General features: G+C 41.2%; 1 protein-coding gene and 1 long non-coding RNA gene across 10 annotated transcripts in view; one reads left to right on the plus strand and one right to left on the minus strand.

Moving 5' to 3' along the window:
- Positions 1-27,710, plus strand: part of MAP3K20 (mitogen-activated protein kinase kinase kinase 20) — a 184,714-nt gene that overhangs the window by 132,774 nt on the left and 24,230 nt on the right. For all 7 annotated transcript variants that reach the window (XR_008295443.1, XM_027055471.2, XM_027055472.2 and 4 more), the window contains exons 11-16: positions 4,066-4,201; positions 16,892-16,936; positions 18,751-18,781; positions 18,879-19,018; positions 23,546-23,608; positions 24,589-24,681. Coding sequence is in view for 6 of the 7 variants with exons in the window: in XM_027055471.2 (XP_026911272.1) it covers positions 4,066-4,201; positions 16,892-16,936; positions 18,751-18,781; positions 18,879-19,018; positions 23,546-23,608; positions 24,589-24,681 (508 nt within the window). In the remaining variant the exon portion in view is untranslated. The remainder of the gene's footprint in view (positions 1-4,065; positions 4,202-16,891; positions 16,937-18,750; positions 18,782-18,878; positions 19,019-23,545; positions 23,609-24,588; positions 24,682-27,710) is intronic.
- LOC106987976 (uncharacterized) overlaps positions 1-27,710 on the minus strand; it is a 138,572-nt gene that overhangs the window by 30,058 nt on the left and 80,804 nt on the right. For 2 of the 3 annotated variants that reach the window (XR_008295444.1, XR_008295445.1), the window contains exons 5-8: positions 7,922-27,353; positions 5,299-5,448; positions 4,484-4,619; positions 2,104-2,186 (exon numbers count right to left, since the gene is read on the minus strand). This is a non-coding gene — a long non-coding RNA (uncharacterized LOC106987976). The remainder of the gene's footprint in view (positions 1-2,103; positions 2,187-4,483; positions 4,620-5,298; positions 5,449-7,921; positions 27,354-27,710) is intronic. The other variant, XR_003418801.2, reaches the window with a different exon arrangement.

A 27,710-nucleotide genomic window follows, 5' to 3' on the forward strand; every position in this document is an offset into this window, starting at 1 on the left:
TTCAGATTCTGTGTCTCCCTCTCTGTCTCTCTAAACATTAAAAAAATTTTTTTAAGTGAACTATGTTCTTTCTTTTGATCTAATAGATGATAGGAAAGAAATCTACAGTCAGATATTTCCTTGTTCGTATCTTCAGCTTGTTTCTCCTACTATTGATTTATTAGCAATAACAGCCATGATCATCAAGAACAGGAAATGTGTCACCCTGTTGCTCATGTTTGCAGTTTTCATTGCCCCACATAACTGCCTTGTAATCGGCACTGAGTGAGCTGTGTGGCGCTGTGAGGCATGTTCAGATCTGTGTCTCTTGGCGGAATACTTTGCTGATTGTATTCCTCCCTTGTGATTAGAATACCCCCACCGTGGCACACCTTGTTAAAAACAAGAAATGGGCATCTGGGTTGGTTAAGCGTCTGACTTCAGCTCAGGTCATGATCTCAAGGTTTCTGAATTCGAGCCCCACGTCGGGCTCTTTGCTGATAGCTCTGAGCCTGGAGCCTGCTTTGGATTCTGTGTCTCCCTCTCTCTCTGCCCCTTCCTCGCTCGCTTGCTCTCTCAAAAATAAACATTAAATAAAAACAAAAAACAGGGTCACCTGGGTGGCTCAGTGGGTTAGGCATCTGAGAATTTCAGCTCAGGTCATGATCTCACAGTTCATGGGTTTGAGCCCCAATGGGGCTCTGTGCTAACAGTGTGGAGCCTGCTTAGGATTCTCTGTCTCTCTCCTCCCTCTCTGCTCCGGCCCTGTTAGCACTCTGTCTCTCAAAAATACATAAACACATTAAAAACAATAAAACCAAAAAACAGATAAGGAAATTTAATCTTTGCAATCTGGATATTAGCACAAATCCTTTAATATATAACACTAGTATTCATATTATTTACTTACCATCATATATATAATATAGCTATTTTTACAAATTGACCTTGAAAAGATAATTACATTTCACTATTTTTGGCATGTGAAAAATTGATACTAGTGGAAGTCAACCTTAATTGGATTTGGGTTAAGAGAAAAACCATCCTTTTCATCAACTAGAACACTTAAACTTTTAAAAACACCTATGTTTATAGAATAAGAAGGTTATATACATACATCAATAGATGCACTCAATGCAAAAGAATCCATTAACAACACGGGGAGCGGGGTCATTGCGTCCCTCATGGTACATAACTTCCCACACTCCCTGCAGAAGCGGGGCGCCTGGGGCAGGGAGTAGTGTTGGGAAGTGCTGAGCCTGAGGAGCCGGGTTGAGGAAGCAGATTTTACTCAGTGTTTGTTTTTCTGTGTCACAGCTTCCACCTTACTTAACCATTGGTCTGTTTTCCAGAAGGGCTCAAACTCACAGTTGGCTCCCAGAGCTGAAACTTGAGATGAACCCTTGCCTAAATTACAAGTGAAATTGAACGTGCTGGCCGCTTACCCCTGACCAGAGTATCCGTGCGATCATTCTCTCGGGCAGGGGTGTGGTGTGGCCTGCTGGAGGCACTGCACAGACTGCAGCCCAGCTCCCCCCACCACCTGCCACTGAGTGCCCCCCTCTCTGCTGCCTCCTCTCCTCACCCTCTGACCCCTTCAGTTCCCCAAGATGGCTCACTTTCACTTTCTTTGTTATAAAAGTTTAACCTAAGTTTTCCCACATTGATTTTTTTCCCCTCAAATCTCCATTTGAAAAATAAACACACACTTATTTATGAATGGGCATAGTCTTTTTGTCAGAAACATCAGGGATAAAAGGTGGACTTGATGATAGTGATAATTCTGAAAGATTGCTGATTTTGGTGCCTTTCTTCAGGTAGTGTGACTGTTCTTATGTTCTATAATTTTCAAATGACACCAATAAGAGGAATGGAGTGTCGACGGCAGGTGCTTTTACACTAACTTGCTAACTCCCTGGCTCTGAGGTTCTTTTCAGATAACCAGAGAAGTCCAGTGTTGTACCCAAATCCAGACCCACCTCAGTAGCTGTTCCCTGTCTTAGATGTTGCCAAATAATACCTAGGACTTTTTTTTTTTATGTTTGTTTATTTTGAGAGAGAGAGAGAGAGAGAGAGAGAGAGAGAGAGAATCCCAACCAGACTCCATGCTGTGGCAGCACTTACCAGCTAATAACCAGTCAGCTGTCTCCAGGCCTTTCAGAAACTCAAGGGAAGGAACTTCCAGCTCTCAGAGCACAGTGACAGGCCTGAAGGAAGAAAATGGCTTGTACTGAGCCATGTCATCAACAGTTCATTTTCTACAAAGGTTTCTATAACTGAACATATTCTAAGTAGTGAGGTTGATTGGCCTATAGAGACTAAGGAGGGAACTTTAAAAAAATTATTAGACTTCAAAAGAATCCTAGAGTTCATCTGATCCACACTTGTCAGATTATAAAAATTACCTGGGTTTTTAAAAAAATTTTTTAATGTTTATTTAGTTTTGAGAGAGAGAGAGACAGAACGTGAGTGGGGGAGGAGCAGAGAGAGAGGGAGACACAGAATCCAAAGCAGGGTCCAGGCTCTGAGCTGTCAGCACAGAGCCCAACGCGGGGCTGGAACCCGCGAACCGTGAGATCATGACCTGAGCCGAAGTTGGACGCTTAACCGACTGAGCCACCCAGGAGCCCCGGGTCTTTTATTAAATAATGGAAATTCCTAGTCCCTACCCAGCCCTACTGAATCATAAGCTCTAAGGAAGGGTCCTAGGAATCTGTATTTTGTTGTGTATTTATTTGTTTTTTAAAAAGCTGCCCAGGTAGTTATTAGGACCAGGCAGTCTGGGGAACCCTGGTATAAGATAATCATCACCCCCTACAACTGAGAAAACTAGGTCAGATTAATCAATTGATTGAGTTACCCAGTCAGGGAATTAGGCTAACCTGAATTCACTAGGGACAGGATGTTGATCACCCAACCTGAACATCATTTTCCCCATCTCTATATATGGGATTAGTACCGGTTTCTTGGGGCTGTTATGAGAATAAGATGAGACATTGTGTAATAGTGCTTTCTAAACTATAAAGGGCTAGTTTAATGTCAGCATTCATTAAACAGCTAAACCAGGACACCAGCTCCATAGCTTAGGCTCTACTCTCGTGGGTCTTCAGTACTTTGTTAGGAAGTATTTTGAGCTGATTTTTCCAGACTAGAAACTACCTACAGATTTTTAAGGATGTGACAGATTTCTTATTCTCTGATAGTTTCCTGTTTGGTTTAGAAGCACAAGTTTTGCCAGACTCACAGAAATAAAGGATCAGATTTATGGTTACCAGAGTTGGTGGTGGGGACAAATAGGAGGAAGGTGACCAAAAGGTATAAACTTATACTGGGTGCCTCCGTCCGTTAAAGGTCCGACTCTTGGTTTCTGCTCAGGTCATACCTTACAAGTTCCTCAGTTCTTGGGATTCTCTCTCTCCCTCTCTGCCCCTCCCCCCACTTGCTTATGCACACTCTCTCTCAAAATAAAAAAGATATAAACTTCTAGTTACAAGGTAAGTCAGTCCAAGGACTATAATGTGCAACATGATGACTACAGTCTAATGTATCATATGTATGAAAGTTGTTTAGAGAGTACATCTGGAGAGTTCTCATCACAAGAAAATTTTTTTTTTCTTTTTTTGCTTTCTCTACATGAGATGATGGATGCTAACTAAATTTATAGTGGGCATCATTTCACAGTATGTGTAAGTCAAACTATTATGCAGTACACTGTAAACTTACACAGTGATATATGTCAATGATATCTCAATAAAACTGGCAAAAATCACAGTCTTTTATTCAGCCTTTCATTTTAGCCTTTTAAGTTTATTTTTGAGAGAGAGTGCGAGCAGGGGAGGGGCAGGGTAAGCGGGGTTGGGGGAGAAAACCCCAAGCAGACTCTGCACCGTCAGTGGAGAGCCCTACGTGAGGCTGGATCTCACCACCATGAGATCTTGACCTGAGCCAAAATCAAGAGTCAGAGTCTTAACGACTGTGCCACCCAGGCACCCCAGCCTTTCACTTTCATTACACATTCTGATGGGCCACTAAGCATTTAATAACTCTTGAGCAAAGCTGAGACTTAAACCAGTCATCCCTGTGCAGGTGCGAAATTGAGGCAACTCTTGAGAGGCTGAAGAAACTAGAACGGGACCTCAGCTGTAAAGAGCAAGAGCTGAAAGAGCGGGAAAGACGTCTGAGGATGTGGGAGCAAAAGCTGACGGAGCAGTCCAACACCCCGGTGAGTGCTCCCCATGGGTGACTCGGCCCCCAGCTTAGAAGAGGCAGCATGGCGGCCCTCCCCTCCCCCACGGCCACCTCCCTCACTTCCTGCCTTATGCCTGCACGGTGAAGGGCCTGCGTTTACACTCAAGTAGCGCTCGGATCTCATTTCAATTAACAAAATGCCAGAAATTTTAAAAAAAAGCTTAGCCTATTTCTGGCCCTTTCTCTAAGTACTGTTATTCTGTCAGCGTGTTTGTATATTAGAATTACAAAAATAAAATGCAGTGTATTTTCGCACCATCTGTTAGATCCCCAGAACACGTGCCTAACGGCTGATTAACTCCATAGAGCCCATCAGGAATTAATAAGCGGAACGCCGAGGCAGCTCGCTGTCCAAGAGTCTCCATGTGGCAGAACTTAAGCAAGTTTTCCTTCTAAAAGAGAACAAACTTGGTGACATATCAACGACCAGCATTAATATTCCTTGCTCCATTTAGTGTTACAATCACTGCAGCAAAAGATTGGAAAAAGATGTCCCTTGTGACAAGCCTCTAATATTTACTACTTAAGAACTACCTTGTTTTTTTCCCAAGCTTTTTATTTAGAGGAAGATAAAAATTCTTCATAAGGATTTCACTATTTCTGTATTTAGCTTATACTTATATATTGACATGATATATTAAAGTCTAACCAAATTTCAGGATTCTTCCCTATTTTGAATGGTTTATCATTTCAGGAATTTAGTAGATCATTGGCTTTTTTGGTTTTTTTAATGGGTAAAATTTGTCCACTTTATATATTTTTTTCTACCGTTTATTCGTTTTTTGATAGAGACAGAGAGTGAGTGGGATGGGACAGAGAGAGAGGGAGACAGAATCTGAAGCAAGCTCCAGGCTCTGAACTAACATCACAGAGCCTGACGCAGGGCTTGAACTCATGGACCATGAGATCATGACCTGAGCTGAAGTCGGACGCTTAACCGACTGAGCCACCCAGGTGCCCCAATATTTGTCCACTTTGAAAACCAAGTAATGGTAAGATTAAAAGTAAAATTATGTATTTTAAATTCATTTTTGATAGTTGCTGTGGTAATTTTACCCAAAAAATACTTACATGCTCTTCACTTGGTGATCTTCAAAAAGCTTTCCTATTTTTAAAAGCCTTAATCACCATTAAGCAGCCAGTGCCCAGTTGCAGAGTATCTTCCAATGTCTAAAGAATAACATAGTTTGCCTCCTTTTCCGGTTTATGTGGAAAAGCAACCTGATATCCAAAAAAAGGGAAATACAATGAAGTATTTATTATCAGATTTAACTTTTTCCAAAATGACTCTGGCCATCCACGGACTTCCAAAGCAAGAACTGAATTGCTATACATAAGACTGCCATGGGACATTAAAAAGGTACTACATTTCGTAAGTTCATTTGGCTCTCAAGAGGGAAGTCGAGTCTGGTTGAATTGGTATCAACAGGCGGACTCAGAAAGCATCACCCTAAGGGTCTGCTGGGAGCACGGCTTCTCCCAGAGCTGAGGAGAGGCAGACACATGGCTGTCTTCTGAAGGCTGAGAGGCGGTTTTTTTTTTTAAAGTACATTGAAATCTTAAGCTATAAAGCGCTGCATGGCTTGACTCTTTCTAAATGTAGCATTGTAAGAAAAAACTTTAAACTACCTATTACAGTATGCTTTAGAAGCTTTCTTTGGTTTATCGGCATTAATTTTGCTAAGAAATCATGGGCTGCCTTGCACACATTATTGCTATTAGTAACATAGTTGTGTAATAAATAATGAAACAGTAGGAGTGCTCAGTAGGTTGTATGCTTGCGTTTTAACTCCAGAAAACTTTCTGTAAAGGAACCGCTCTGAAGGCTACCATCTAACAATGGACAGCATGAAGCATGATCTCAGAGTTTCTTCCTTTTTTTTTTTTTTTTTACCTATGAGGGCTAAGTTTTCTTTCTTACAGTACTTGCTTTTAATGTCTCTTCTGCTTAGAGCTCATATTTCTGAAGGAAAGAAAGTTTGTGCTCAGGTATTTTCTAAGTGGGTATTTTCTTTTATCCTCACATCAGTTTCTAGTTGACTTTAAATGAGGTTTCTGAGAGAAAGATGAAATAAACCTTTTAAAAAGGAAGTGGCTGGAGGTTTAGGTTTTCTGTCTGTAGCCTCATCTTAATTATAAAAGTTTAACATTTATGTAACTTCATAAAAAATAGTATTATTGGATTTATTTCAAGGAGGGACACCATTTACTTTCCTGAAATTAAAACATTAGTTGAAGATATTAGGGAAGAGGAATTCTCCCATACAGAAATACAGACAGTGTTTGTTTTTTAATTATTGTTGCAGCTTGATGTAAAAATTTGATTTCTCTTAAACATCAAAGCTTATTTGAGAGACATCTGTTGAGAAGGCGAGGACAAAGCTCTCTAAAGAGAATCTAACAATTGAAAACAAATTTGAGAAGCTGCAAAGTTTGGCTGCAAGGAAAATAATATCCTGTTTCCAGTGTTAAAGGATCTAACACAATTTTTTCCTTCTTTATAATTGTATTTTTTAGCTGAAGCGTGTGAAGTTCTTATTGATGTAACAACTCTGGAAATCTTTTCCTAATAGAGTAAGATATTTTTTAAAAGCCCAACTCCAGGGGGCGCCTGGTTGGCTCAGTCAGTAGAGCATCTGACTCTTGATCTCAGGGTCGTGAGTTTGAGCCCCGTGTAGGGTGTAGAGATTACTTAAAAAAATAAAACTTAAAAAAAAAAAAAAAAAAAAAAAGAACCTCAACTCCAACTTCAGTTTAAAGATTAGGAAACTGGCCCTAAAAACCATATTTATACCCAGGATGTAAATCTGTGCACTATTTATCATAAATTTACCCATATTTGAACACCACCAAAAATATAAGCCTTAATTTGCTTATTTCTCAAAAGAAGAGGCAGTAACACTTTTCAGATCCTGACAGACTCCTGAAATGAGTAAGACCAGAATTTATGGGAATAGGTTAGTTGTTCAAAATCATGATGTAAGGTAGAAAATAGAGGTCTACCACTGTGAGAGGGGGAATTCCTAGAAAAAAAAGAGTTCTACTACAAGAAGGGCACTTAGAGAATAGAGCAAAAGGTAACAGTCTAAATTAGTACTAATTTTCTCTCCCCCAGATTTTCATATGTATTTATGTCCTTAAGTATTAGAGACAGATCTAGAATTTGTTCACTAAGTGAATTAATTATTTCGTAAGTCAAGTAACTAGGTTTCTATCTGGTTGTAATAAATAATAAGCAGAAACTACTGAATCCTAGACTCCTTTTTAATTTAGAGTCAGATGGTAATCTAGATAGAAAGGAGATTAATGGCCCAGATTTCTGTAGAAGGGTATTGACTACTGAACTGTCTTTATGCTTCCTCTGAACTTGATCCTTTGGTACAAGGTTCCTTCATTTTTTACTTGAGATTTAATCTCTACTTAATTTCTTTTTAATTTAATATTTAACGTTCTGTGTGCAAGTGAAATTGGAAAAAATTAAGAGAGATCCTAAAAACTGTTTTAAGCGAAATGAGGGCTTAAAACTTGCAACTTCCTTCCCATTTGAAATCTGGCCTGCTGTGGCGCTCTGCAAACTTTTGGTTGTGGTTTACTCTGTCATTTATAAATTATGGCAAATATGCTGGAGCCAAACCTGCCATTAAATACGTTTTTACAGGATTCCCTACATTCGTTTATTTCACTAATCATTTACCTTCTGTGCAGCACCCACTAATTTTGTGGTATCTGTTTCCTTTATTTAAATTGGTCCTAATTTCTCTTTTTGCTTCTGTCCTTTCTTCCCTCACGATAGCTTCTCTTGCCTCTTGCTGCAAGAATGTCTGAGGAGTCTTACTTTGAATCTAAGACAGAGGAGTCAAACAGTGCAGAGATGTCATGTCAGATCACAGCAACAAGTAACGGGGAGGGCCATGGCATGAACCAAAGTCTGCAGGCCATGATGCTGATGGGCTTTGGGGATATCTTCTCAATGAACAAAGCAGGAGCTGTGCTGCATTCTGGGATGCAGATAAACATGCAAGCCAAGCAGAATTCTTCCAAAACCACATCTAAGAGGAGGGGGAAGAAGGTCAACATGGCCCTGGGGTTCAGTGATTTTGACTTGTCAGAAGGTGACGATGATGATGATGATGATGATGATGACGGTGATGAGGAGGATAATGACATGGATAATAATAGTGAATGAAAGCAGACAGCAAAGTAAGAAAATTGAAAATGTTCGGCAAACCAAAAGAAACTTGCTACTCAGTCTGTACGAAAACCAATAAGGAGGTAGAAAAGTAAGCACGGAATTTTTAAGCCAATCACATTTCTATGACAGTCATTTCTTTAATGATTTTACTTTTTTTTTTCCTGCTTACAGAAAAATGGGGGTGTGGGGGAGGTTAGTTAAGCCAGAAAGGTATATTTAATGAGTCAGCAAATGTGGTGCCTGATTATAGAAATTTGTGACTCTATTATACAATATAGTATTTTTCACAACTAATTATATTCTGGCTTTTTTTTTTCAAGCAAATACTTTATACTTTGATTTGATTTCATTTATTTAATTGCTTAAGAAAACTTACATTTTGAAAAAGCACTCTTAACTCCTAATTCTTCTTAGACACTGATTTTCTTGTAACACACTACATTTCTTTTTCTTCTGGCAATATGCTGTGCTGTCAGAAATAATTGAGAGTGACTACAAAATCCAACAATAAAAAAATTGAGATGAAAGGCGGCGATCACAAATACTTCAGAAATACCTAAATGCCAAGAATTTTCAATACTTAATAGCACAACTACTCACAGTAAAACCTGAGAGATGTTCTTAATAGTATACTGGAAGAAGAAATACTCTAATTTGAAACCAACAGCAGATGTTGCAGGCTTTCATGCCAGTGCTAGCCCTGGAAGCTTCTGAACAACACACGATCATCTGAGGCGTAGTTTATAAAAGAAGGGTATGGTCTTAAAGGGAAACTTACAGGCAGGGCAGCTCAAGTGCTAATACAGACCTGCTCTGCGCTGCCAGTAAGGATATACGCATGTTCTTTTTCCACAGGGGCATGATCATTCTGGGTTCTAAATATAGGCAGAGATGTTTTAAAGAGGGAACTAAATATATAAAGGGAAGAGGGAAGGTAAATTATATCTACTGAGACAGACGTGGAGGATGAAGGGTCCTTTTTAATTCAGATCCAGCCTCCCAGTGTTTTGGGTTTTTTTTTTTTTTTGACCTGGATTGAGCCACACTGGTGATAAATGGAAGTGAATGTAGGTGCCGTCTGAAAACCTAGTACTCCAGAGAGAGGTTCTCAGAATGTTATCACATTTGTCAAAGCTATAAAACACTGTTTGAAAAAAACAAAACAAACTACAAAACATTTGTAGTCCTATATCAAGAAAGGCAAAAGAATAAAAACTTTTTTCAGCCTATTTTGGAAAGAAGGGCCATTCATTTGACTATTAAACTAAAACACTTTTGGTAGTTCTTTTTATGGGGAATTTAAGAAAGGATATCATCATAGATATTATCTAATACTATTTCCAAGTATACTCAATCAGGAAAAGTCTCTGGAAATTTGAAGCATGACAGGCTTCTAATCCCTATTAACAGCTGAAAAATACCACAAAATGATCAGTACACTGTGCCAGCTTTATTTGGAGAAAAATAACTATTAAAATGTCCTGGGGTGTGAAATGCAGAACAGTCTATATGCCATGGTGATAAAGAGAAGGATCTGTAGTCAAATTATGATTCAAAACTGCCGTGTAATCTGTTAGAAATTATTTAACCTGCGTATCTGTCTGCTCATTTTTGCCATGGGAATGGTAACAGTACCCACTTCAAAGGATTGCTGAAGGGATTAAATGAAATAATACATGTAAAGCACTTAACACAGAACCAGGCCCATGGGAAGTGGTCAGTTAACTTTAGCAAGTCTTCATTATGCCAGTGAAAAATAAGTGGTTACAGTAACCTGGAAAACTAAACTATCAATTTCAAGTAATACTTATTGAGTAGTAGGCGATGAAAGTTAAAGTAAACAGCTTTTGGGAAAGATGAAGAAAGCATTCTTAGAACGTAAACTATATAAACAAATTTAACCTGGTGTTCTTTGAAGACTACATACCTGAGGGGTTTGCAGGCCCTGCTAACCACCCATAGACTAAGTAAAAACAGAATGAATAGGTAAGTCTTTCCCCTGGGAGATGGGTTCCCTCCATACCCAATCCAGTACACCTTCTGTCTATGCAGCCATTCACAGATGCACACTACACAGTGCTGCCGGCAAACAGGCACAAACCTCAACAGGTGTCCTGTCCGTGCGCAGACGTAAGAGGAGCACTCCTTGACTCAAGCTGAGCCCCTCAAGCTGAACATCTGGGAGCCAAGCAGAGGGGTGGTTTTCAACTCTTGACTTCCCAGCATGCCCTGGGGGCACTGTAGTCCAGCAACCTGGAGGAGAGAATCAAGGAGCAAGTAGTTAAAATTTTTTTTTAATGTTTGTTTATTTTTGAGAGAGAGAGAGACAGAATGCGAGTAGGTTGGGGGAGAGAGAGAGAGGGAGACACAGAATCCGAAGCAGGCTCCAGGCTCCGAGCTGTCAGCACAGAGCCCGTCGTGGGACTCGAACTCACAAGCTGTGAGATCATGACCTGAGCTGAAGTCAGACGCTCAACCGACTGAGCCACCCAGGTGCCCCAAGTAGGAAGTAGTTTAAAAGCCTCTTGCACATCTTTCTAGAGAAAGATAAAGTCATTCCACAGATATTCATTGAGCCCCTTCTCTGTGCCAGGGACTGTTCCAGGGACCAGCTAGAGGGAGACCCTGGTGCTCATGGAGCACACCTGCTAGTGAGCAGAGATCCTGACAGTAAACAAAACAAGTGGGTTCTATAGTACGTAAACACTTGTTAAGTGCATGCTGAAAAACGGAGCAGGGGAAGAAGATGACACACGGAGGAATGTTGTGGGTTTTCAAGTGTGGTCGGACAAGGCCTCACTGATCAGGGAATGTCTGTGGGCTAATTTTGAGATCTGTGCACTTTATGTAAGAATGTAAACCCTGCCTCTCATTCAAGAATCCTCATCAACAAATTTAGAACATATAAACAGAATGAAACTGACATTTTTTTCTTAATTTACATATAAATCTATCGTAATTACACATAAAGTTTCGGTGCATTAATACAAGCAGCCAAATAGGGCTAGAAGAGAAAGGTAATAGGACTCTACTCAGACCTAGGGGTTACCGTTAATTAGGGAATATCTCCCTGATCTCTCCACTGCTGTCATCTTCCTCACCAGTATTCAGGGATTTAGGGTACAGCAGAATTGAAAACTTCAGTGATAAGCTTGAAATTGTTCTCCACCTGGATTGTATTTTATTATAGGTAATTATCATACAGCATTACTTTATGTTTCAGATAAGTCCCTTTCTAGGGTTTTGAACATCCCTAAAGTCTAAATCCTATAAACAAAATTTTAAAGTGGTCTCACTCTATCTGTGAAGATTATTTAGAAGACTTTAGACTCTTATTACTTTTCAAAGGAACTGTTTATTATGCACATTTTATAATGATGTTAATTGTACAGCTTCTAATTCACTTTTCAAATCAGTTTTTCAAATGGCAAATTGTTGATGTTGGATTTATTTCCAATTACTTGACTTCCAAAAGTGTATACTTATAAAGAAACACTAAGAAATTTAAAGATTCACAATAATAATTGAAACTCTAAATTGTCATAATTTTCAGAGTCCTACAACTGAAAATATAATTACTCTTTTTCATCTCTTTTTCTATATTCATAAAGTTGACAATCTAGAATTTGATGACTCTCTACCAGCCATTCTCGTCTTGGGCACCTAATGATGTTTGCGGGGGGGGGGGGGGGAGGCTGGAGAATATTTTTGGTTGTCACAGTGACTGGGGTGTATTTAATGCCCAGTGCCAAAAATGGTAACATCCTGCATGCCAGGGACAGTCCCACCCAATAAAGAATTCCATTTACCAATAGCATTGTCCCTTTCCCCTTTAAGAAACTTGCTAAACCTGGCAGTTTTACAGTTCTGTATCAAATTTTTCTCCCTCAAAATTGCTCTAGTCAAAAGATGCATTTCTAAAATTACAACTACTGTACAATCTATAGTTTATAGGTTTGTGGCATTTATCTTAAATCCTCCCTTGTGGAAATGGTTTCTTTCCCATTAAGAATGCTGGTGGAAACTTTATAAAACAGCAAAATTTACCTGGGGTGGGGGTTAGTGTCACTCTGTTACACCAATTCCAAAATAAGTAAAAAAGGAAAACATCACTGAGGGAGCTATAGTTCTTCAAAGCAGCCAGGTTAATTTAAAAGGGCTGTGTGTGTATGTGTGGGTGTGTGTGTTAAGTAAAATCACATTTTAATAGTTTACATTAATAACCAATGGGAAGAGTTGAAGGCACATAGGACACTTGTTTTGGATCCTCTGGAAATGTTGAGGGCCAGTTTTTAGCCAGTGATGTTTAACATGCAGCAAATCTGTTAGATTTTAACACCAGCTGAGTTAATTCAAAATTGATTCCCATTAAAATCAAGGAATCAGACGTAAGATTTGGGAGAGATCCAGAATGACTTCTCCTAGAACTATGATGTACATAAGTATTTTTCAGAGTTTTCATTGTAGTAAGAATTTCATGAAAGATCATTTTAAAAGCTATTCTGAGTTAAATATTGAGACTTTTTTGGGTTTTGATACGCTAGACTTGTTGCAGCATTTGAAAACTAGCACATTCTCTACCACATATGAGAGAGCATAATTTTTCTATAATCAGGCACCTTTTGCTGCTTTTGAGTAAGACTGTTTTCCTGTTTAGACTTTAAGCGTTGCCAGAAAGAACAATCTGTTCTGTTCTTTCAATTGTGGCCTAGCCTGATAGCTGTAGCATTTCTGTGATGAAAAAGGAGCGTGTACCAGGAAATCTGAAGGGCTAGCTAGCCATGTTCGTTTATGCTTCAACTATCAGTTGCACACTATTGCCTATGAGGAGCTTTCTGGCATGTGATTATTGACTTTAAAACTAGTGTTTCAAGCACCTACATTAATTATTTTATATTGTGTGCAGAACAGTTTAACTTTTAATGTCAGATACAATACACTGCACATATTGCTTTTGCACTCTTTTAGAAATTTTGTACTAAATAGGAAATATTTATATTCTTTGAGTGTGAGCTTTGAATAGATGGCATTATCACTTTTTTTTTTTAACAAAGCCTTTTTCTCAACTATTCTGTTGCAATGTTATTCTGAGCAAATCCTATGCCAAATATCTTGTATAATGTTTGTATGGGAGATTACATATCACTCGTGTGTGGTAAGACTACTCAGTTATTGATTTCATAGTTGGAATTTGATATTCCAGCACAAGTCCACAATGTATTCAGAAATCCAAGTTGGTGTCATACATTTCATTTTGATGTGAACTTTTCTTTGCTTTTTTCTTTGTTTTAAGACTCCATTTTGCAATAAACGTTTTGACAGTAAATCCCTTTGTTATGTGTTGCTGTGTATATCAGATCTTTGTTAGATGGGATTTCCCAACATCCTTGGAAGGAATCACGGTCACACGCATGCACATGAATGTGAGCTTTTCTCTCCTGAAATCAGTTGAGTGTAAATAATGAATTTGTAAAGTGATGGGGCAGTCACGAGGTGGATTTTTTCTTATCCTCAAAAGAACAAAAGGCTTAGAACTCATGCTACAGCAGATACACTGACATGCTAAGAAGGTACAGAAAGCATAAAGGAAATGGTAAACCACTATGTGGCTAGAGATCATTAACTCTTACCCCCATCTTGCCAAATTCAAACTGTCTTGAAGCAGTGTCTGGCTCCAGCCTTCCTATCACTGATCTCTGCAAGCCTTGTGCAAGAATCCTGCCAGAGTGATTATCAAACTGAATCTATGCCTTTCCCTTGGCGTACTCTTGACGAGCCACTCTAGGAGGGCAAGAGAACTCTTCCCCTCTCCTTTTGACCTTAAAACCAAATATGATGGGTTTTGATTAGTTGTTTCATTTACAACCTTTATTCAAGAAATACTTAACGATTTTGCTTAGCACAACATTTGGGAATTGTATAAAAATCAAACCACCACATATCCCCCCACTCCCTATAGAGGCCAACCTTGATGCAGGGAAAGAGTTCTGTAAAGTCAGTCTGTTGTTCCTTGAACTCATCAAAAAAGTTCCTTATTTCACATTTGTTTCCGTGATGGGAAAAGGGAATGACATGTTCCTGCAGCTGTATTCAGCTGCCCCATGAACAAATAAAATGTCATGTATATTCTTTGGTCAAATTCAGTTTTAGATTTTTCTTCCTCAAGTCATTTTCCTTTCTGCATTATTGAAGCAGGTGAGTGCATGTGAAGATTCCTACCTATATCCAGTATCTCAGAGGAGAGGGGCAATCCTGAGGGAACTGGGGTACATGGGGGGTAGCAGAATATATACAGACCGGTCGTGATTTATGCCCTTACAACTCAGCTAGAACACTCAAACTGTACACAATCAAATATATTGTAACTTGTGGGTTTACAACAAAAATTCTGATTGGCTCCCTAGAGATTTTTAATCATTGCCAGAGAGAATTTAGGCATTTTAAGCAAAGATGTTAAGCATTTCCCCTTTATCCTCCAATATACACACGCTGCATCCAGTGCTCCAGTAAGGCAAACATGCCATGCCCCCCTTCCCTCCTGTCCCCAACACCAGTGCCATTGTCTGGCCTTCCTGCTTCTCCTCAAGTAGAATCACATCTCTGTTCTTTGTGCCCTAGAGTACCCAGCTCAAGTCACCATGCCTTCCATTCCCATCTTGGTCTATGAAACCCTCCCTTTTCCCTGGTATACCCGCACACACTGAATTCTCTATCAGAGGATTCAGCATTTTAGTAAATGCACCTTGCAGCTGGATTCATTCAATGAAATGGTTCAACAAAAATTTACCAAGTATTGTACGCCAGGCACTCTGCTAGGCACTGAGTGAGCCAACACGAAGGTAGCCTTAAACTCCTTCATCTATAATCCGTATCTGTTTCACCCCCAATTAAATTAAAAGCTCCTTAAAGGGAGGAGCATACCTTTCCTAGTATGGTTTTGAGCATGTGAGTTCAAAATATTTGCAGATTAGAAACTCACCCACCTTCCGATTTTTACACTAATAGTAAAAGCAACCAGATTCAACTTTGTTTTTCAATTCATTCACCCAAAAAAAAAAAAAAAAAATGTTATTTGTAACAAAGGTTGAAAGGCACTGCCATGTTACCTTATAAGCAATCCAACCATGCTGGCAAGTTAAGTTAGTTAAAGCTAAAGGGTATGGCAAACTCTAATTCAAGACATAGGACACAATTTTTTTTTTCAAATTATGTAGGCGTTTATCATTTAGTCTATTGCCATGGGCATATACTGAAGCAAGTAGCTCTTTGGCTTTGAAAATGATGCAGGCCAAAGTCCTTTTGCAAAGTCTTTCATGTCTACATCTGAAAAGGAGAGAGGTTAGTGGTTTTCATTAGAGCAAACTCTGCAATGTGGGTTTCTTGGGACGATAGTTCCAGTTTCACCCGTCCTTCTTCATCCATGGATCCTAATATTTCCTTTTAAAAATATAATGCAAGTGAGTCATTTGGCTAACCACTTAGAAATTCCCCTGTAAGCAGCAGCATATACGGATGCCTGGCTGGCTCAGTTCGTAGAGCAGGCAATTCCTAATCTTGGGATTTTGAGTTCAAGCCCCACATTGGGTGTAGATATTACTTAAAAAAAAATAAAGTCTTTTCATCTTGGTAAACTACCGCAACAGTGTGAAGTTAGAATTCCATCAGGGTGATGCCAGGTTCCATTTGAAATTTATTTGCAACCTGCAACAGAAGCCGTTGTCTCCACAAACACTGGTGTGGTTGAACTGACAGTTAATGTGTTGTGACCTGGAGTTCACCGTTAAAAGGGTCACCCAAGCAAAGTCCTGGAGTTTATTTGGTTATCAATAGGATTGTTGGCACATCCTATGCAATATATCTAAATTGAATTATGGTATCAGATAAAATTATAGATGGGATTAAAGCTTGTGTATCGTCCATTATCATGTGTAGTCAATAAACGATTTAATATTCTCTTGAAAAAAATTTAAAAAATAAAAAATAAAAAAAAAGTAGCAGCAGCAGCAGCATAAAGGTCATCTGATTACCAAAGTGTTGCTTCAGAATTTTCATGAACAATCCGATGATCCTCATGCTGAGTGGGAATTCCAAGGGAGGCTCTGGTATCTGGCAAATGTCAGAAGCTCCTGGACCGTCAAACCCTATTGTGGGAGGGAAGTCTACTCTTGGTGTGCCAAGTACCGAGAGGGGACAGTCTCAAGATCTACAGCCCCTGCTGCAACAGCTCACCAAGTGCAATGAATTGTTACTGACAAGCTGGTGCCTGGGATTGGCTTCTGTGGGTAAATGCTTGGAGCGATGAGAAATTCCCCTCAAGGTCAGGAGAACTGCTTGCCATTCAACCTAACCTGCCAAGGAAGAAACCGAGCCAGAGCAGCGGCCAAAAGCTAAAATAGGGGAGACAAGAGATGAGCCAAAAAGACAATGATAATATTACTTGTGTTTTTCACTGCATTCGTATTTCCCATGCAGCTGCTGCCTTCCTTTGAGATTGGCTCATGGACTGAAGAGGACGTGGTAAGCGGCTTCTGTTAATGCCTCCTTTGACCTGGGCAGGTATTTCAGACATTGGTCCACAAGTTACAGATGCAGCTGGAGGGGTCGGGGCCTTAAGAAAATCTAACTAGGAGAAGTTGACAAATTCCTTGTTTTTCTATTTTTAATGCAGTACTGATTTAAAATAAGGCCTCAAGAGCAAGGCAAGTATCTCTTCAAATCTTACAAGAGGATTCCACCTCCCTATTTGCCCTGAAAGGTATTCCAGAATACTATAATGAATACCAATGGCAAAGTTAAAGGAGTGATCCAGGATACCAAATGAACAAACGTGAGAACAGTTTGATCTTAAGTTTTCCTAAAACACCAGGGACGGACTGGAACCACAGTGGAGAAAGATCTGGGAAAGGCAGCTCTAGACTGGGATTCCGCTGAACTGGGTTTCCTTCCTACCTTAGGCCTGTTTGAAAGTGACGGGTGCATCTGTCCTCTGGCCTTTCCCAGGAAGAATGGATGCAAGCTCCCAGACATCCTCTGCAGCTGCAGCCAGAGGAGGACAGATTACTTAAGTCCAGAGGAAGTTCTATACCTTACACTTGGGTAGAGACCCTAAGGAACAATCCTTCTTAGCCTGTTGCGTCTCTGTATTTGCTTCTTTAGTGAAAAGTCTGGAGAATTCTTGATCAGAGACCTCAGGGGCTTATACTTGTCCAGGTCCATTTTATAGGCTCAAGTCCCATTAAATGAAAAAGAAAAACAGCTGTAATGCCAGCCTTAGCAAGCCCTCACCCCAGAGAACAGACCAGATGCCACAGTGTACAAATTCACTGCTAGAAACTCTTAGGAAGGTCTGTTTACCTACCTCAACCTGGTTTCTGGACTGGGGCGTTTTCCTCCTTGCCCACCATGCTCTGGTGAAGTAAAACTGCTTTCAACATTAGCTAACCTCTTTGGCTTCTATAGGGTGAGGAAACTTGGCACCACTTGCCTCTACTTCTTCCCATTCACTGGGCCTCGTTGTTGGTAAAGTTCCCACCAGCCCGGATTGTTAACAAGGAAAAAGAACTTAGGATCTATTCATGGGTCTGGATATAATCCCTTTATCCCCAGCTGGAAAGTTGGCCCATCTCATTTGAGAAGAAATTTTTTAAAAAGCACTGAGCTCTAACAGTTATTTTTAGTCTTTGCTCTGAGGTCGAGTGGTTTTCAAGCCATGTAAATAAAATCCCAGGGTCAAGGGCCCCCCAGAGAATTGCTGGGACTGGGTCTGGCCTCCCTTCTATGTGAGAGGCTACCAGTAAACACGTGCCAAGTGATATTCAAGGACGGAGGGTCACTGGGTCCAACTTCATTCTATACAGGAAGCTCCATGCTTTAACTTGTCTTGGGCCACAGAGCTACTTCCTGACCAGGCCTAGGACATAGCATATTCTGCCCACTTCTCTGTCCACTGCCGTGTGGTTCCTGCTCCCCACACAATTCCTGGGTAAACCAGTACCCCTCAGTAGCTCCGGGGATGACCAGCACATAAAGAGAAAAGTCATTATAAGTTAAGAACCTTCTTGAAGGCTTTTTTTAAATCTCCCAAATAAAAAGCAAAACCCACATTTCCTCAAGTATCCCAAGATGTCCACAGGGAGGGGTATCTCCAATTTGAGAGCTTGATGTTTTAAATCCATAAAGAGAATGCCTTTCATTTTACCTTGGTGGTTGAGCCAAAACTTACATTGCAAAACTACAGATATTTTAATCTATTGAAAAGTGTGTTTTACTGTGAAGTCAGGCCACTGACCGTGTGTGAATCTTCAAATCCATATGTGTCCTCTCTTTCACAGTATTTTTGGGTTCAGCAGCTCGTCAGAAAAGGCAAGTAGAATAACTTACCTTCTTAATTCATGCAGTTAACTTTGCTCAGGGCATGGTTTCATCTCATTTTGTTCTGCCTTCTAATCCCTTCCTTCAGGGGACTCTTCCGAAGAGATGAGCATATATGCAAGCTTGTTTAAGGAAAACAACATTACAGGAAAGCGACTGCTTCTTCTGGAGGAAGAAGACTTGAAGGACATGGGCATTGTCTCCAAGGGGCACATCATCCACCTGAAGGTACCTCAGAGAGGGAGGACAGTTGGTTGACAATCTTTACTGAGCACCTACTATGTAGCAGACCTTGTGTCATGTCAGAGGCTGAGGATACACACGCGAGTGCAATCGGCTGTTACGGTGCTGACATACTCCCATACCAGCTGATAATTAGCCTCTGCTCCCATGGGACCCCCACTCCCTCCTCATAATCCAACCCAGCACAGCAGAAGTCACCTAGATACACCTGAATATCACTCCATGCCCTCAGGAAGTCCCCAGTTCAGTGGAGAAGACAGGGATTGATCATGCAATCGTGATAAAAAGACAGCTGTAGGAAATGCCACAAAGGAGAAGTGAGGTTGAGATGAGGAAAGTCTTTTGCAAAGAAGTTGTGAAGGAGCTGAGAGCCTAAAGACAAGCAGGTGCAAACCAGGGGAAGGGGATACAGGGGAGGAGGTGTTCTGAAAGGGAAGGCACCGCCAGTGGCAAGGCTGTGGTGTGAGAGGCAGCTTAGTGGGCCGGGAGGCCCTGGAGACGTCTTTGTCCGGTGCCTGCAGACCGGCCGTCCACCCGGGAAGACAGCTGGTGATTCCCTTAAAGGCCAGAGAGGCTGGCTGCCCATTAGGAATCCCTAAGGATGCTGGGCCTGTGCGGAGTGAAAGCTAAGCCACTGTAGCACCTAACCTCATGGGAATGTGTGTTCAGTTTGCAGTGTTTGTAATTTTGACCCGGAACGGACACACCACGTGTGTATTCTAATCCTTCATTTTCTCAGGAAATCCTAACATGTCCCCCCAGACTGAAGTCTTGAACACTTTAAAAGCTAAACCTGTTTTTGGTGCTGTTGCTTTTCTTTTCTTTTTTTGGTAGGTAGCAACCAGATCTGTTTCTTTGTCTTGTTTTTTAGTTACCCAAACCAAATAATTGCTGGCATCTGTGTGGACGCTGTTACTAGAGGTGTGTTTCAAGAGAGATTTTAGGATAAAATCAGTTTGTTCCCTGGACCTTCTCAACCCCATTGTGGGTGGATGGAGGGGTGGGCATAGGTTAGAAAGAAGAGAAGTCAAAGAAGGAAGGTAGAAAAAGCAGCTTCCTAGCCAAACCCTATCTCACAAAGTCTCTACTAACACGTCAACTGCTTTTCCCTTTACTTCAGTTAAAGCCACCGGTGTGGCTTTTTCCTTTCTAAGGAAATCCCCTCTGAGGTCCAAAGAGAACCCATCTACTTCTGTTCTGCGAGCCCTGGGCCCATGCAAGGACTGTCCTTACAGCCCAAGCACCTGTTGGATGATGGCTTAGCCTTAACCTCACCATCTTCTCCCTCTTAGAATAGGGCAGGAAACCTCATTCATAAACATACATCTCAGAGGCTGGCAAGTAAGTTAATCTCGACCTCTGGGTGTGGGCACATCCATCCTGAAAAGCTAAGCTGGCTCAGATGGGCTGCGATGGGAAAAATTATTTTCTCTAGTGCAGAGAAGTTTCAAGTTTCCAACAGAGCAATGTGGTAAATCCTGTCCTATTTGGCAGATGACAAGTAAGATGCTCCGACCTCCCTTTCCCTCTGCTGTCTTTGAAAAAGGACCAACATTCCTTAAGGAGCTGTCAGGAGGAAAGAGGGTGGCAAGCTTTAAATCACAGAGCAATAGTGATTTAAATACCCCCGAGTGGGCCTAAGAGACAGTGCCCCCTCCATGCTGGTTGGTATCATTAGGGCAAGCAACGTCCAAACTTATTATTGTTCAACAAATTCAGTGAATGCCTACTACCTGCAAGATTGGGCCTGTGCAGATACGGAGAAGAATCCTGCCCTTGAGGAGTGTACGCCCCAGAGAAGAGAAAACATGTACATGCAACTTCTCATGATAAAGAGTCTTGGCAGTTGGGAGGAAAGGAACCATTCACTGCCTCTGCTTGGGAGGGGCTGTGGGCGGTGGGGGGGGGGGGGGGGGGTCGGCCAGAGGGAAACCTTCATGGAGTGGGGAGGGTCCCCAAGCTGGATCTTGAAGAAGGACAGAATTTGGAATGCACACAGGCGCAGGAAAGGCAAGAACATGAATTTAGACAGAATAAGGAGTTCAGAGAGAAGGAAACAGGAGAGAACAGAAAAAACTGGTTCACTACAAGGAACAATAGGTGGCTGTGTCTGGTGGAAGCCTCGTGCCGCAGAGGGTGGAAGGGAGGTGAGGCCAGATCCTGGACAGTTCATGCAGGTGTTTTCCTTCATGCAGGTGTTTCATGGCTTCTGTGCAGTGGCTTCAGGCCAGTTCATGGCTTCAGGCCAGGGGTCTGGAGTCCGACCAGCTGCAGGGAGTATTGGAAGTTTTGAGAACTGACATGTTGAAAACTTTGCTTCTGGAAGTTGTGAAGTAGATTAGAAAGGAGAGGCTAGGTTGGGAAAGACCAGTTCAGAGGTTATGATACAAAGTAAGAAGGCCTAGCTAAGTGTCACGAAAACGTGAATAGAGATGGGAAGGATTCCACAGGTAACAGATCTATTTGCTGGTTCAAGAAGGAAAACTAGTGAACACACGCCGTGACGTAGCATAACCGCAAAACCATCCTGCAGAATGAAAGAAGCCAGACCCAAAGGGTCACCTAGTGTATGATTCCATTTACATGAAATATCCAGAAGATAGGTAAATCCACCTTACAGAAAATGGATTCGTGGTTGTCAGGAGCTGGGAATGTCAGGAGTGACTGCTACTAGGCACAGGGTCCCCAAATGTTTTGGAACCAGACAGAGGTACTAGCTGCACAATGCTCCGAAGGTACTAAATGCTGCTGATTCAGCACTTTAAAATGGTTAATTTCATGACAGTGAATTTCACCTCAATAAATAAATAAAAAGAAGGAAAGCACAGTGGCATGTACACGCTTGACCACAAACAGTCTTCCAGTGGGGAAGCTTTCTCTATTTGACAGACGATGGGCCTTCAAGAAGGATGCATGTGGCAAGGAGACATCCTAGGAGCCTAGGCAGGAGGAAAAGAGGAATGCCCACCCAGGAAGTAGGAAAAGGAGGAGAGAATGGTGTTACAGAAGCCAAAGGTTAAAAAGCTTTATAAAAACAGAGTCTAATGCTGCACAGAAGCCATGAAACACCTGCATGAAGGGAAAGCCCTCACTGGAGGCAGCTGGTTGGGGTAGGGTCAGTGCAATGTCCTCTGCTCATGAAGCAGAGTATCTGCCCTGAGCTCCAAAACAGAGAGCAGACCAGTATCAGGGGGGACCCAAGACTCCCCTGAAACTCATGGATGAGAATGCATATGTGCATAAAGACAGTTCCCAGAGAGGTGAGTCTCAAAAGTCAGGCGATCCACCTAACTGCCAAAGCCACAGCTAGGTTACTGGCCACTCACGGGAGACTCAGCCAACATGTGACACTCTTAACTCAGCCGGGTTGTGGGTATTTCTGACAAAAAAGCTTGTATGACAGAGAAGGATTAAGAGAAAAGGATGATGGAGGCTTGTTCTGGGAGGTCCTGCAAACATTTGTGGGGATATGAGGACAAATAATGCTTTGAGCTGGGCCTCTGGGGATAGGACACCAGGTGAATACCTCCAGACTAAAGGAGCCTTCCTGGTACTTGTCAGGCTTGTCACACACACACACACACACACACACACACACACACACACACACACTCACACAGACAATGAGAATGTGCCCTCCATTCTCTGCTGTCACCAAGGAAAGCACAATCATCGCTGTGTACTTTCTCAAAGAGACTCTCAACCCTTAAATGGTAGGTCATGAAACTAAACAGTCTTTCTACCTACCCCTCTGCCACTTCGTTGTCCCTTTAAACCTGTCTCAGCATCCTTCTTCCCTGTGCCTGGAAGCCTTCACGTGGAGGGGCCGTGCGGAGGGAATGGGGCTGAACATCCGTAAGTGTTCATTACATTGTCAAGTGTCAACAGCTTTCATTTCACTTTGAAAAATGCATCTAATTTTTCTCACATTGGCACTTTCTTACTCTCTACGTGATACGTTCTGTTCACAGAAAAGCTGGATTATACCTGAGGAGTATAAAAAAATAATTTAAATGGTTGCCCTTTCCTTCAAGAGTTCTTTGTGCTTCAGTGGGGGCAGGGGGAGCATTGGACACATACCCATAGTAAAGCCCTTACCATGCAATAAACCCTTTAGTGAGATTTCAGCCTTAATGAAAGTCTCTGGTGATATATTCATGTTCTTTGTTGTTTTTCCCACAGTTACTCAGGGTGACAACTGCATTCTGCACACTACAACATTAACTTGTCGCCAGTATACTCTACCAGTGTTTGAAGAATGGTTTTATTTACTGTGTACTCTGAGACTTAACATCTTTAAAATATCTGCCTGTTCCATTAAATAATTAGGAACTACCTAGAATACTCTGAACAGCTTTATTCTCAATAGATGTTGGATATTAACATCCCCAAGATATTTTATGGGCTACATAAAGAATGCCTTTATATGTGCACAATAATTTAAATCCTCTCTTGGCACTGTCGGATCATTAATAAAGTCATGTTTTTTTGTTTTTGTTTTTGCTTTTACAGTCAGCCATTGAGAAATTAACCCACGATTACCTAAACTTATTTCACTTCCCACCACTGATTAAGGTAAGTAAGGTGTTTTTCTCACCGAGAATGGGCTACTTTATTGATGTATGCACCTGCTACATCCACACCTAAATTTGCCAATGTCGGGAATTGTTGTTTGAAGCAAACTTTAATTATTCTCTAACAAAAGGCCCTTTGAGTGAAGCTTAGGATGTGCATAAATTCAACATGCTTGATTCCTACAAGTTGAAATATTAACAGTGTATTCATGATAAGAACAACACATGTCACCTTAGTGACTCACGGATGTTAAATACTAACATTGTAGATTAGTACAATGGCCTCCCACCTGTCTCCAGAAACCTTTGTCCAGCACATAAGTCACTAAAGGAATTCACATAGTAGGGCTCTGGATTATCTATCACTTGCATTGGGTGCAGGGGGTAGGAGATGTCTTGTTTGAATAACATATATTTGACTTATTATTTTGAATCCAGTCTACAAGTATATGGCACATGTTTTTATACAGTACGTGTTTGCAATTAATACACAGAGCTCTTCTCATTCACTAACTATGGTTTTCCACCTCTAAACTCCAGAAGGTTCCTTTTGTTTCTTTTCTTGGCCCTTCACCTTCATCTGTTCTAGCAAGTACACAGTTCCTCTTTGGGAATTGCTTGCAAATATCTTGAGTGTTAAGAACTCTCAGAGTGAAGTCTCATAGTGCATCTCTCCAGGTGCTAAGTGCATTGCTAGAGTAAAACTGTACAATGCAAGATGCATTGTGAAACATGTAAGACAGTGACATTCAATTTGTAGTGCATGAGGTAAGTCATGTGGAAATGTTCTCAAAGGCTTAAGATGTCATTTCTCTTGCTTTAAAGAATTGTCATTTGTAGCTTGATCCAAATTATCAAACATTAAACAATAGGTTAGCATGGAAACACTAGTACTGAGAAATCATCTCTTCTATATGAAATAAAAAAAAAAAAGACACTACATACTATTGAGAGTAAATAGTGCTTGGTTTTCTGTTTTAGGACTCAGTAGATGAACCTAAAGAAAATGAGGAAAAAATCGTGAACCTTGAACTTGTTTTTGGTTTTCACTTGAAACCAGGAACTGGCCCACAGGTAAATCACATATTAAGTCTTTTGGATAAATTTCGATCTAATTTACTATTTTTCTCTCTTGGAACTCTGTGATTTCATACACCTCCCCCCCCCCCCATCCCCAACCAGCAGATAACTCAATTATGAGTAAAGTATATGGGCTTTAAAAAATAGAATTTACTTGAAAGGCTGCCAGGGGCGCCTGGGTGGCTCAGTCGGTTAAACATTCCAACTTCAGGTCAGGGCATGATCTCACAGTTCGTGAGTTTGAGCCCCACATCAACTCACTTGCTGTCAGCACAGAGCCCACTTCCAGTCTTCTGTCCCCCTCTCTCTCTGCCCCTCCCCCACTCTTTCTCTCCCTTTCCCTCTCTCTCAAAACTAAACATTAAAAAAAATAAAAAGAAAAAAAGAAAGAAACAAAAAGAAAGGCTGCCAGCCACCTATGTAATCCAGTCTTGGAATCTTACTGTCTTGTTCAGCTGAAGAGTCCTGTGTGAGACTACCCAAACCCTCAGGGAAACTCACAGCAAAGCACTGGGGGGCGGCGGGGAGGATGCCAAAGTGATAGTTGATGCTGTTGGGCCTCGAGCATGTCATCTTCTTGTTTCTGTTTTATAACACTGAGTAAAACAACACTGAGAGTAGAACTGTAGGCAATATGGAAACCCAAAGTATCAGCTCTAAATAGGGCAGAAGGGCATTTGACCAACACTTATTCAATCAGGCTTTCGCTATATGTTAATTTTAGAGTGTGGCAAAATTACTTGACCCAGGGGGCATATGAACTGGAATCACAACAAGTTTGTGTTACTTTGGATTACCATAGATAGGCAGTAATGATAACTTATATTAATGGACCACATATTGTGTTCCAGGCACACAGTACTGAGACATAAATGCTACTTCCCCCTATTTTACAAATGAGGAAACTGGGGCTCTGAAAAGGTTAACTAACTTACCCAAGGGTTACATGGCTAGCAAGCAGAGAGATGAGGCTTTGAATGCAGGCCTCTCTGATCCCAGAACGAAGCTCTTACTTACGGCACCGTTTGTACCTTTCTTTGGAGGCAGCAGCTAAGAGACCTTGTGAATATAGCTCCTTACAACCCATAGCCAGTTGCTCTGGGAGTGCTAGCCTAGGCTCAGCTAGCCCACTGGCCTGTCCCTAATTATGCTGTGCATACCCCAGGCCATTCCTGAAACCAGTGTTTGGGAGTGATTGGAAATGGTTTTGAGGGGGTAAACACTTCAAAAGATACACTTTCTGGACTCCTGACAGTGTCCTGCCTGCACCACTACAGCTATATCAGTGCTTTTGCTGAATGGAAATCTTTATCTCCCTGGTTTTGCCATAGAAGCTGGTTGAGTTAAAAAAAAAAAAAAAAAAAAAAAAAAAAAGCAGCAGCAGCTGGTTGAGTGAAAGGTTTCTCATATACGAGCACTTTCCTTTCTTCCTGTGATGGGTCATGGTCTAGTCATTCCTGTTGTTAGAAGCAGCTACAGAAAGTGGGGCAGTAAGATCCTCTCTACAACAACAACCAGGCACCCTTCTAGCCCTGGGATTCTGTGGCCGTGGGCACTCCCAAGTCCATGTGATGGTAAACAAATCACATATTTTAATTTGCTCTCTTTGATGTCCTCGACTCCATGGCACTTAGTACTCTTTGTTTAAACCATCGTATGGCTTGTAGGTGGTGAAAGAAGAGGGAAGAATGTTTTTTGAGAGAGACTTGTCAAATTTAGTCTCAACCAAGAAAATAACTTGCAACTAACAAAGAAATGACTTGTTAATATGGAAAACTAAAAAATATCTTCTGTAAACATTTGCAAGGTATAAAGGATACTGGAGACCAAATACAGTGGTTTCGTTTTGTCCACAGTTGTGTAGCCTTCTCAAGCCATAGGTTTTCACGAGGCCTAAAGTCACTGCAGCTTTTGACAGCCTATTGATCCTTGATCATGCCTACAGTCATAATTTCAATACATTTACACCATGCATTCAGCAGACGTTTACTGAGGACCTGGCTCTCTGCTAGGTCAGAATACAAAATCAAAAAGTACAGTCCCTGGCTTGCAAGGAACCCATCGCTGATTGGAAGAAATAGACAAGATCAGTGAATGGTTTTAGTACAGAATGACGCCTTTTTTTTTTTTTTTTAACAACATCAAGCACATCATTCAATGGAAGCACACTGGCTGCACATTGAAAGCAGATGCATAGAGGGGTCAGAGAGGATCTTAAGGTCTTTTTGGTAGAAGTGATGCTTCAACTAAAAATTTAAAACCATTAGGAATTATTAGGCAGGGAGAAGACATGAAAGGCAAAAGGCATAGCTGGCATCTGCAAAAGATGTATGAAGTATGAAGCCAGGAAGACACAGGGAGCTCTTCTTTAGGCTAATTTCTATGGGACTGCACAACTCACTTTAAGCATCACTGCCTCTGGGACTTAGCACGAAGCAGGGGGACGAGTGTGGTGAGAGTTAGGCCATAATAGTGGCTGGTGACCAGAAAAAGAACGATGTTAGGTGCTAAACTAAGGAGTTTTAAAAGTTTTAAGCTGGAAGTAGATAGGATCAGATTTATGTTTTTAAAAGATCTCTCAGGGGCACCTGGCTGGCTCAGTTAGAGCATGAGACTCTTGATCTTGGAGTTGTGAGTCCAAGCCTCATGTTGTGTGTAGAGATTACCTAAAAATAAAATCTAAAAAAAATTTTTTAAGTAAATAGATAAAATATCTCTAAAAAGCACAGGGGAGGGTCAACCGGAAAGAGACCAGGCTAAAGTGAGAAAGACCCATTAGCGGGCAATGCAGACAACCAGGTTAAAGGGAACAAGGAGAGGAGGCTATGGCAGTGCCATGGAAGCGCCAAGAGTCCAAGGACCTCGAGACGCAACTGCTCAGACTGGGTCACCAGCTAGAAATGGTGTAGGGATGGGAGAGGAGCCAGGATATTGCCAGGTTTCTAGTGTGGGCAGCTGGGCAGATGATGTTATAACATAACAGATCAAAAAGTGAAATGTACAATGTGGATGTCATGCCATGG

This window comes from Acinonyx jubatus, chromosome C1, assembly GCF_027475565.1.
Source record: "Acinonyx jubatus isolate Ajub_Pintada_27869175 chromosome C1, VMU_Ajub_asm_v1.0, whole genome shotgun sequence".
Classification (NCBI taxonomy): Eukaryota; Metazoa; Chordata; class Mammalia; order Carnivora; family Felidae; genus Acinonyx; species Acinonyx jubatus.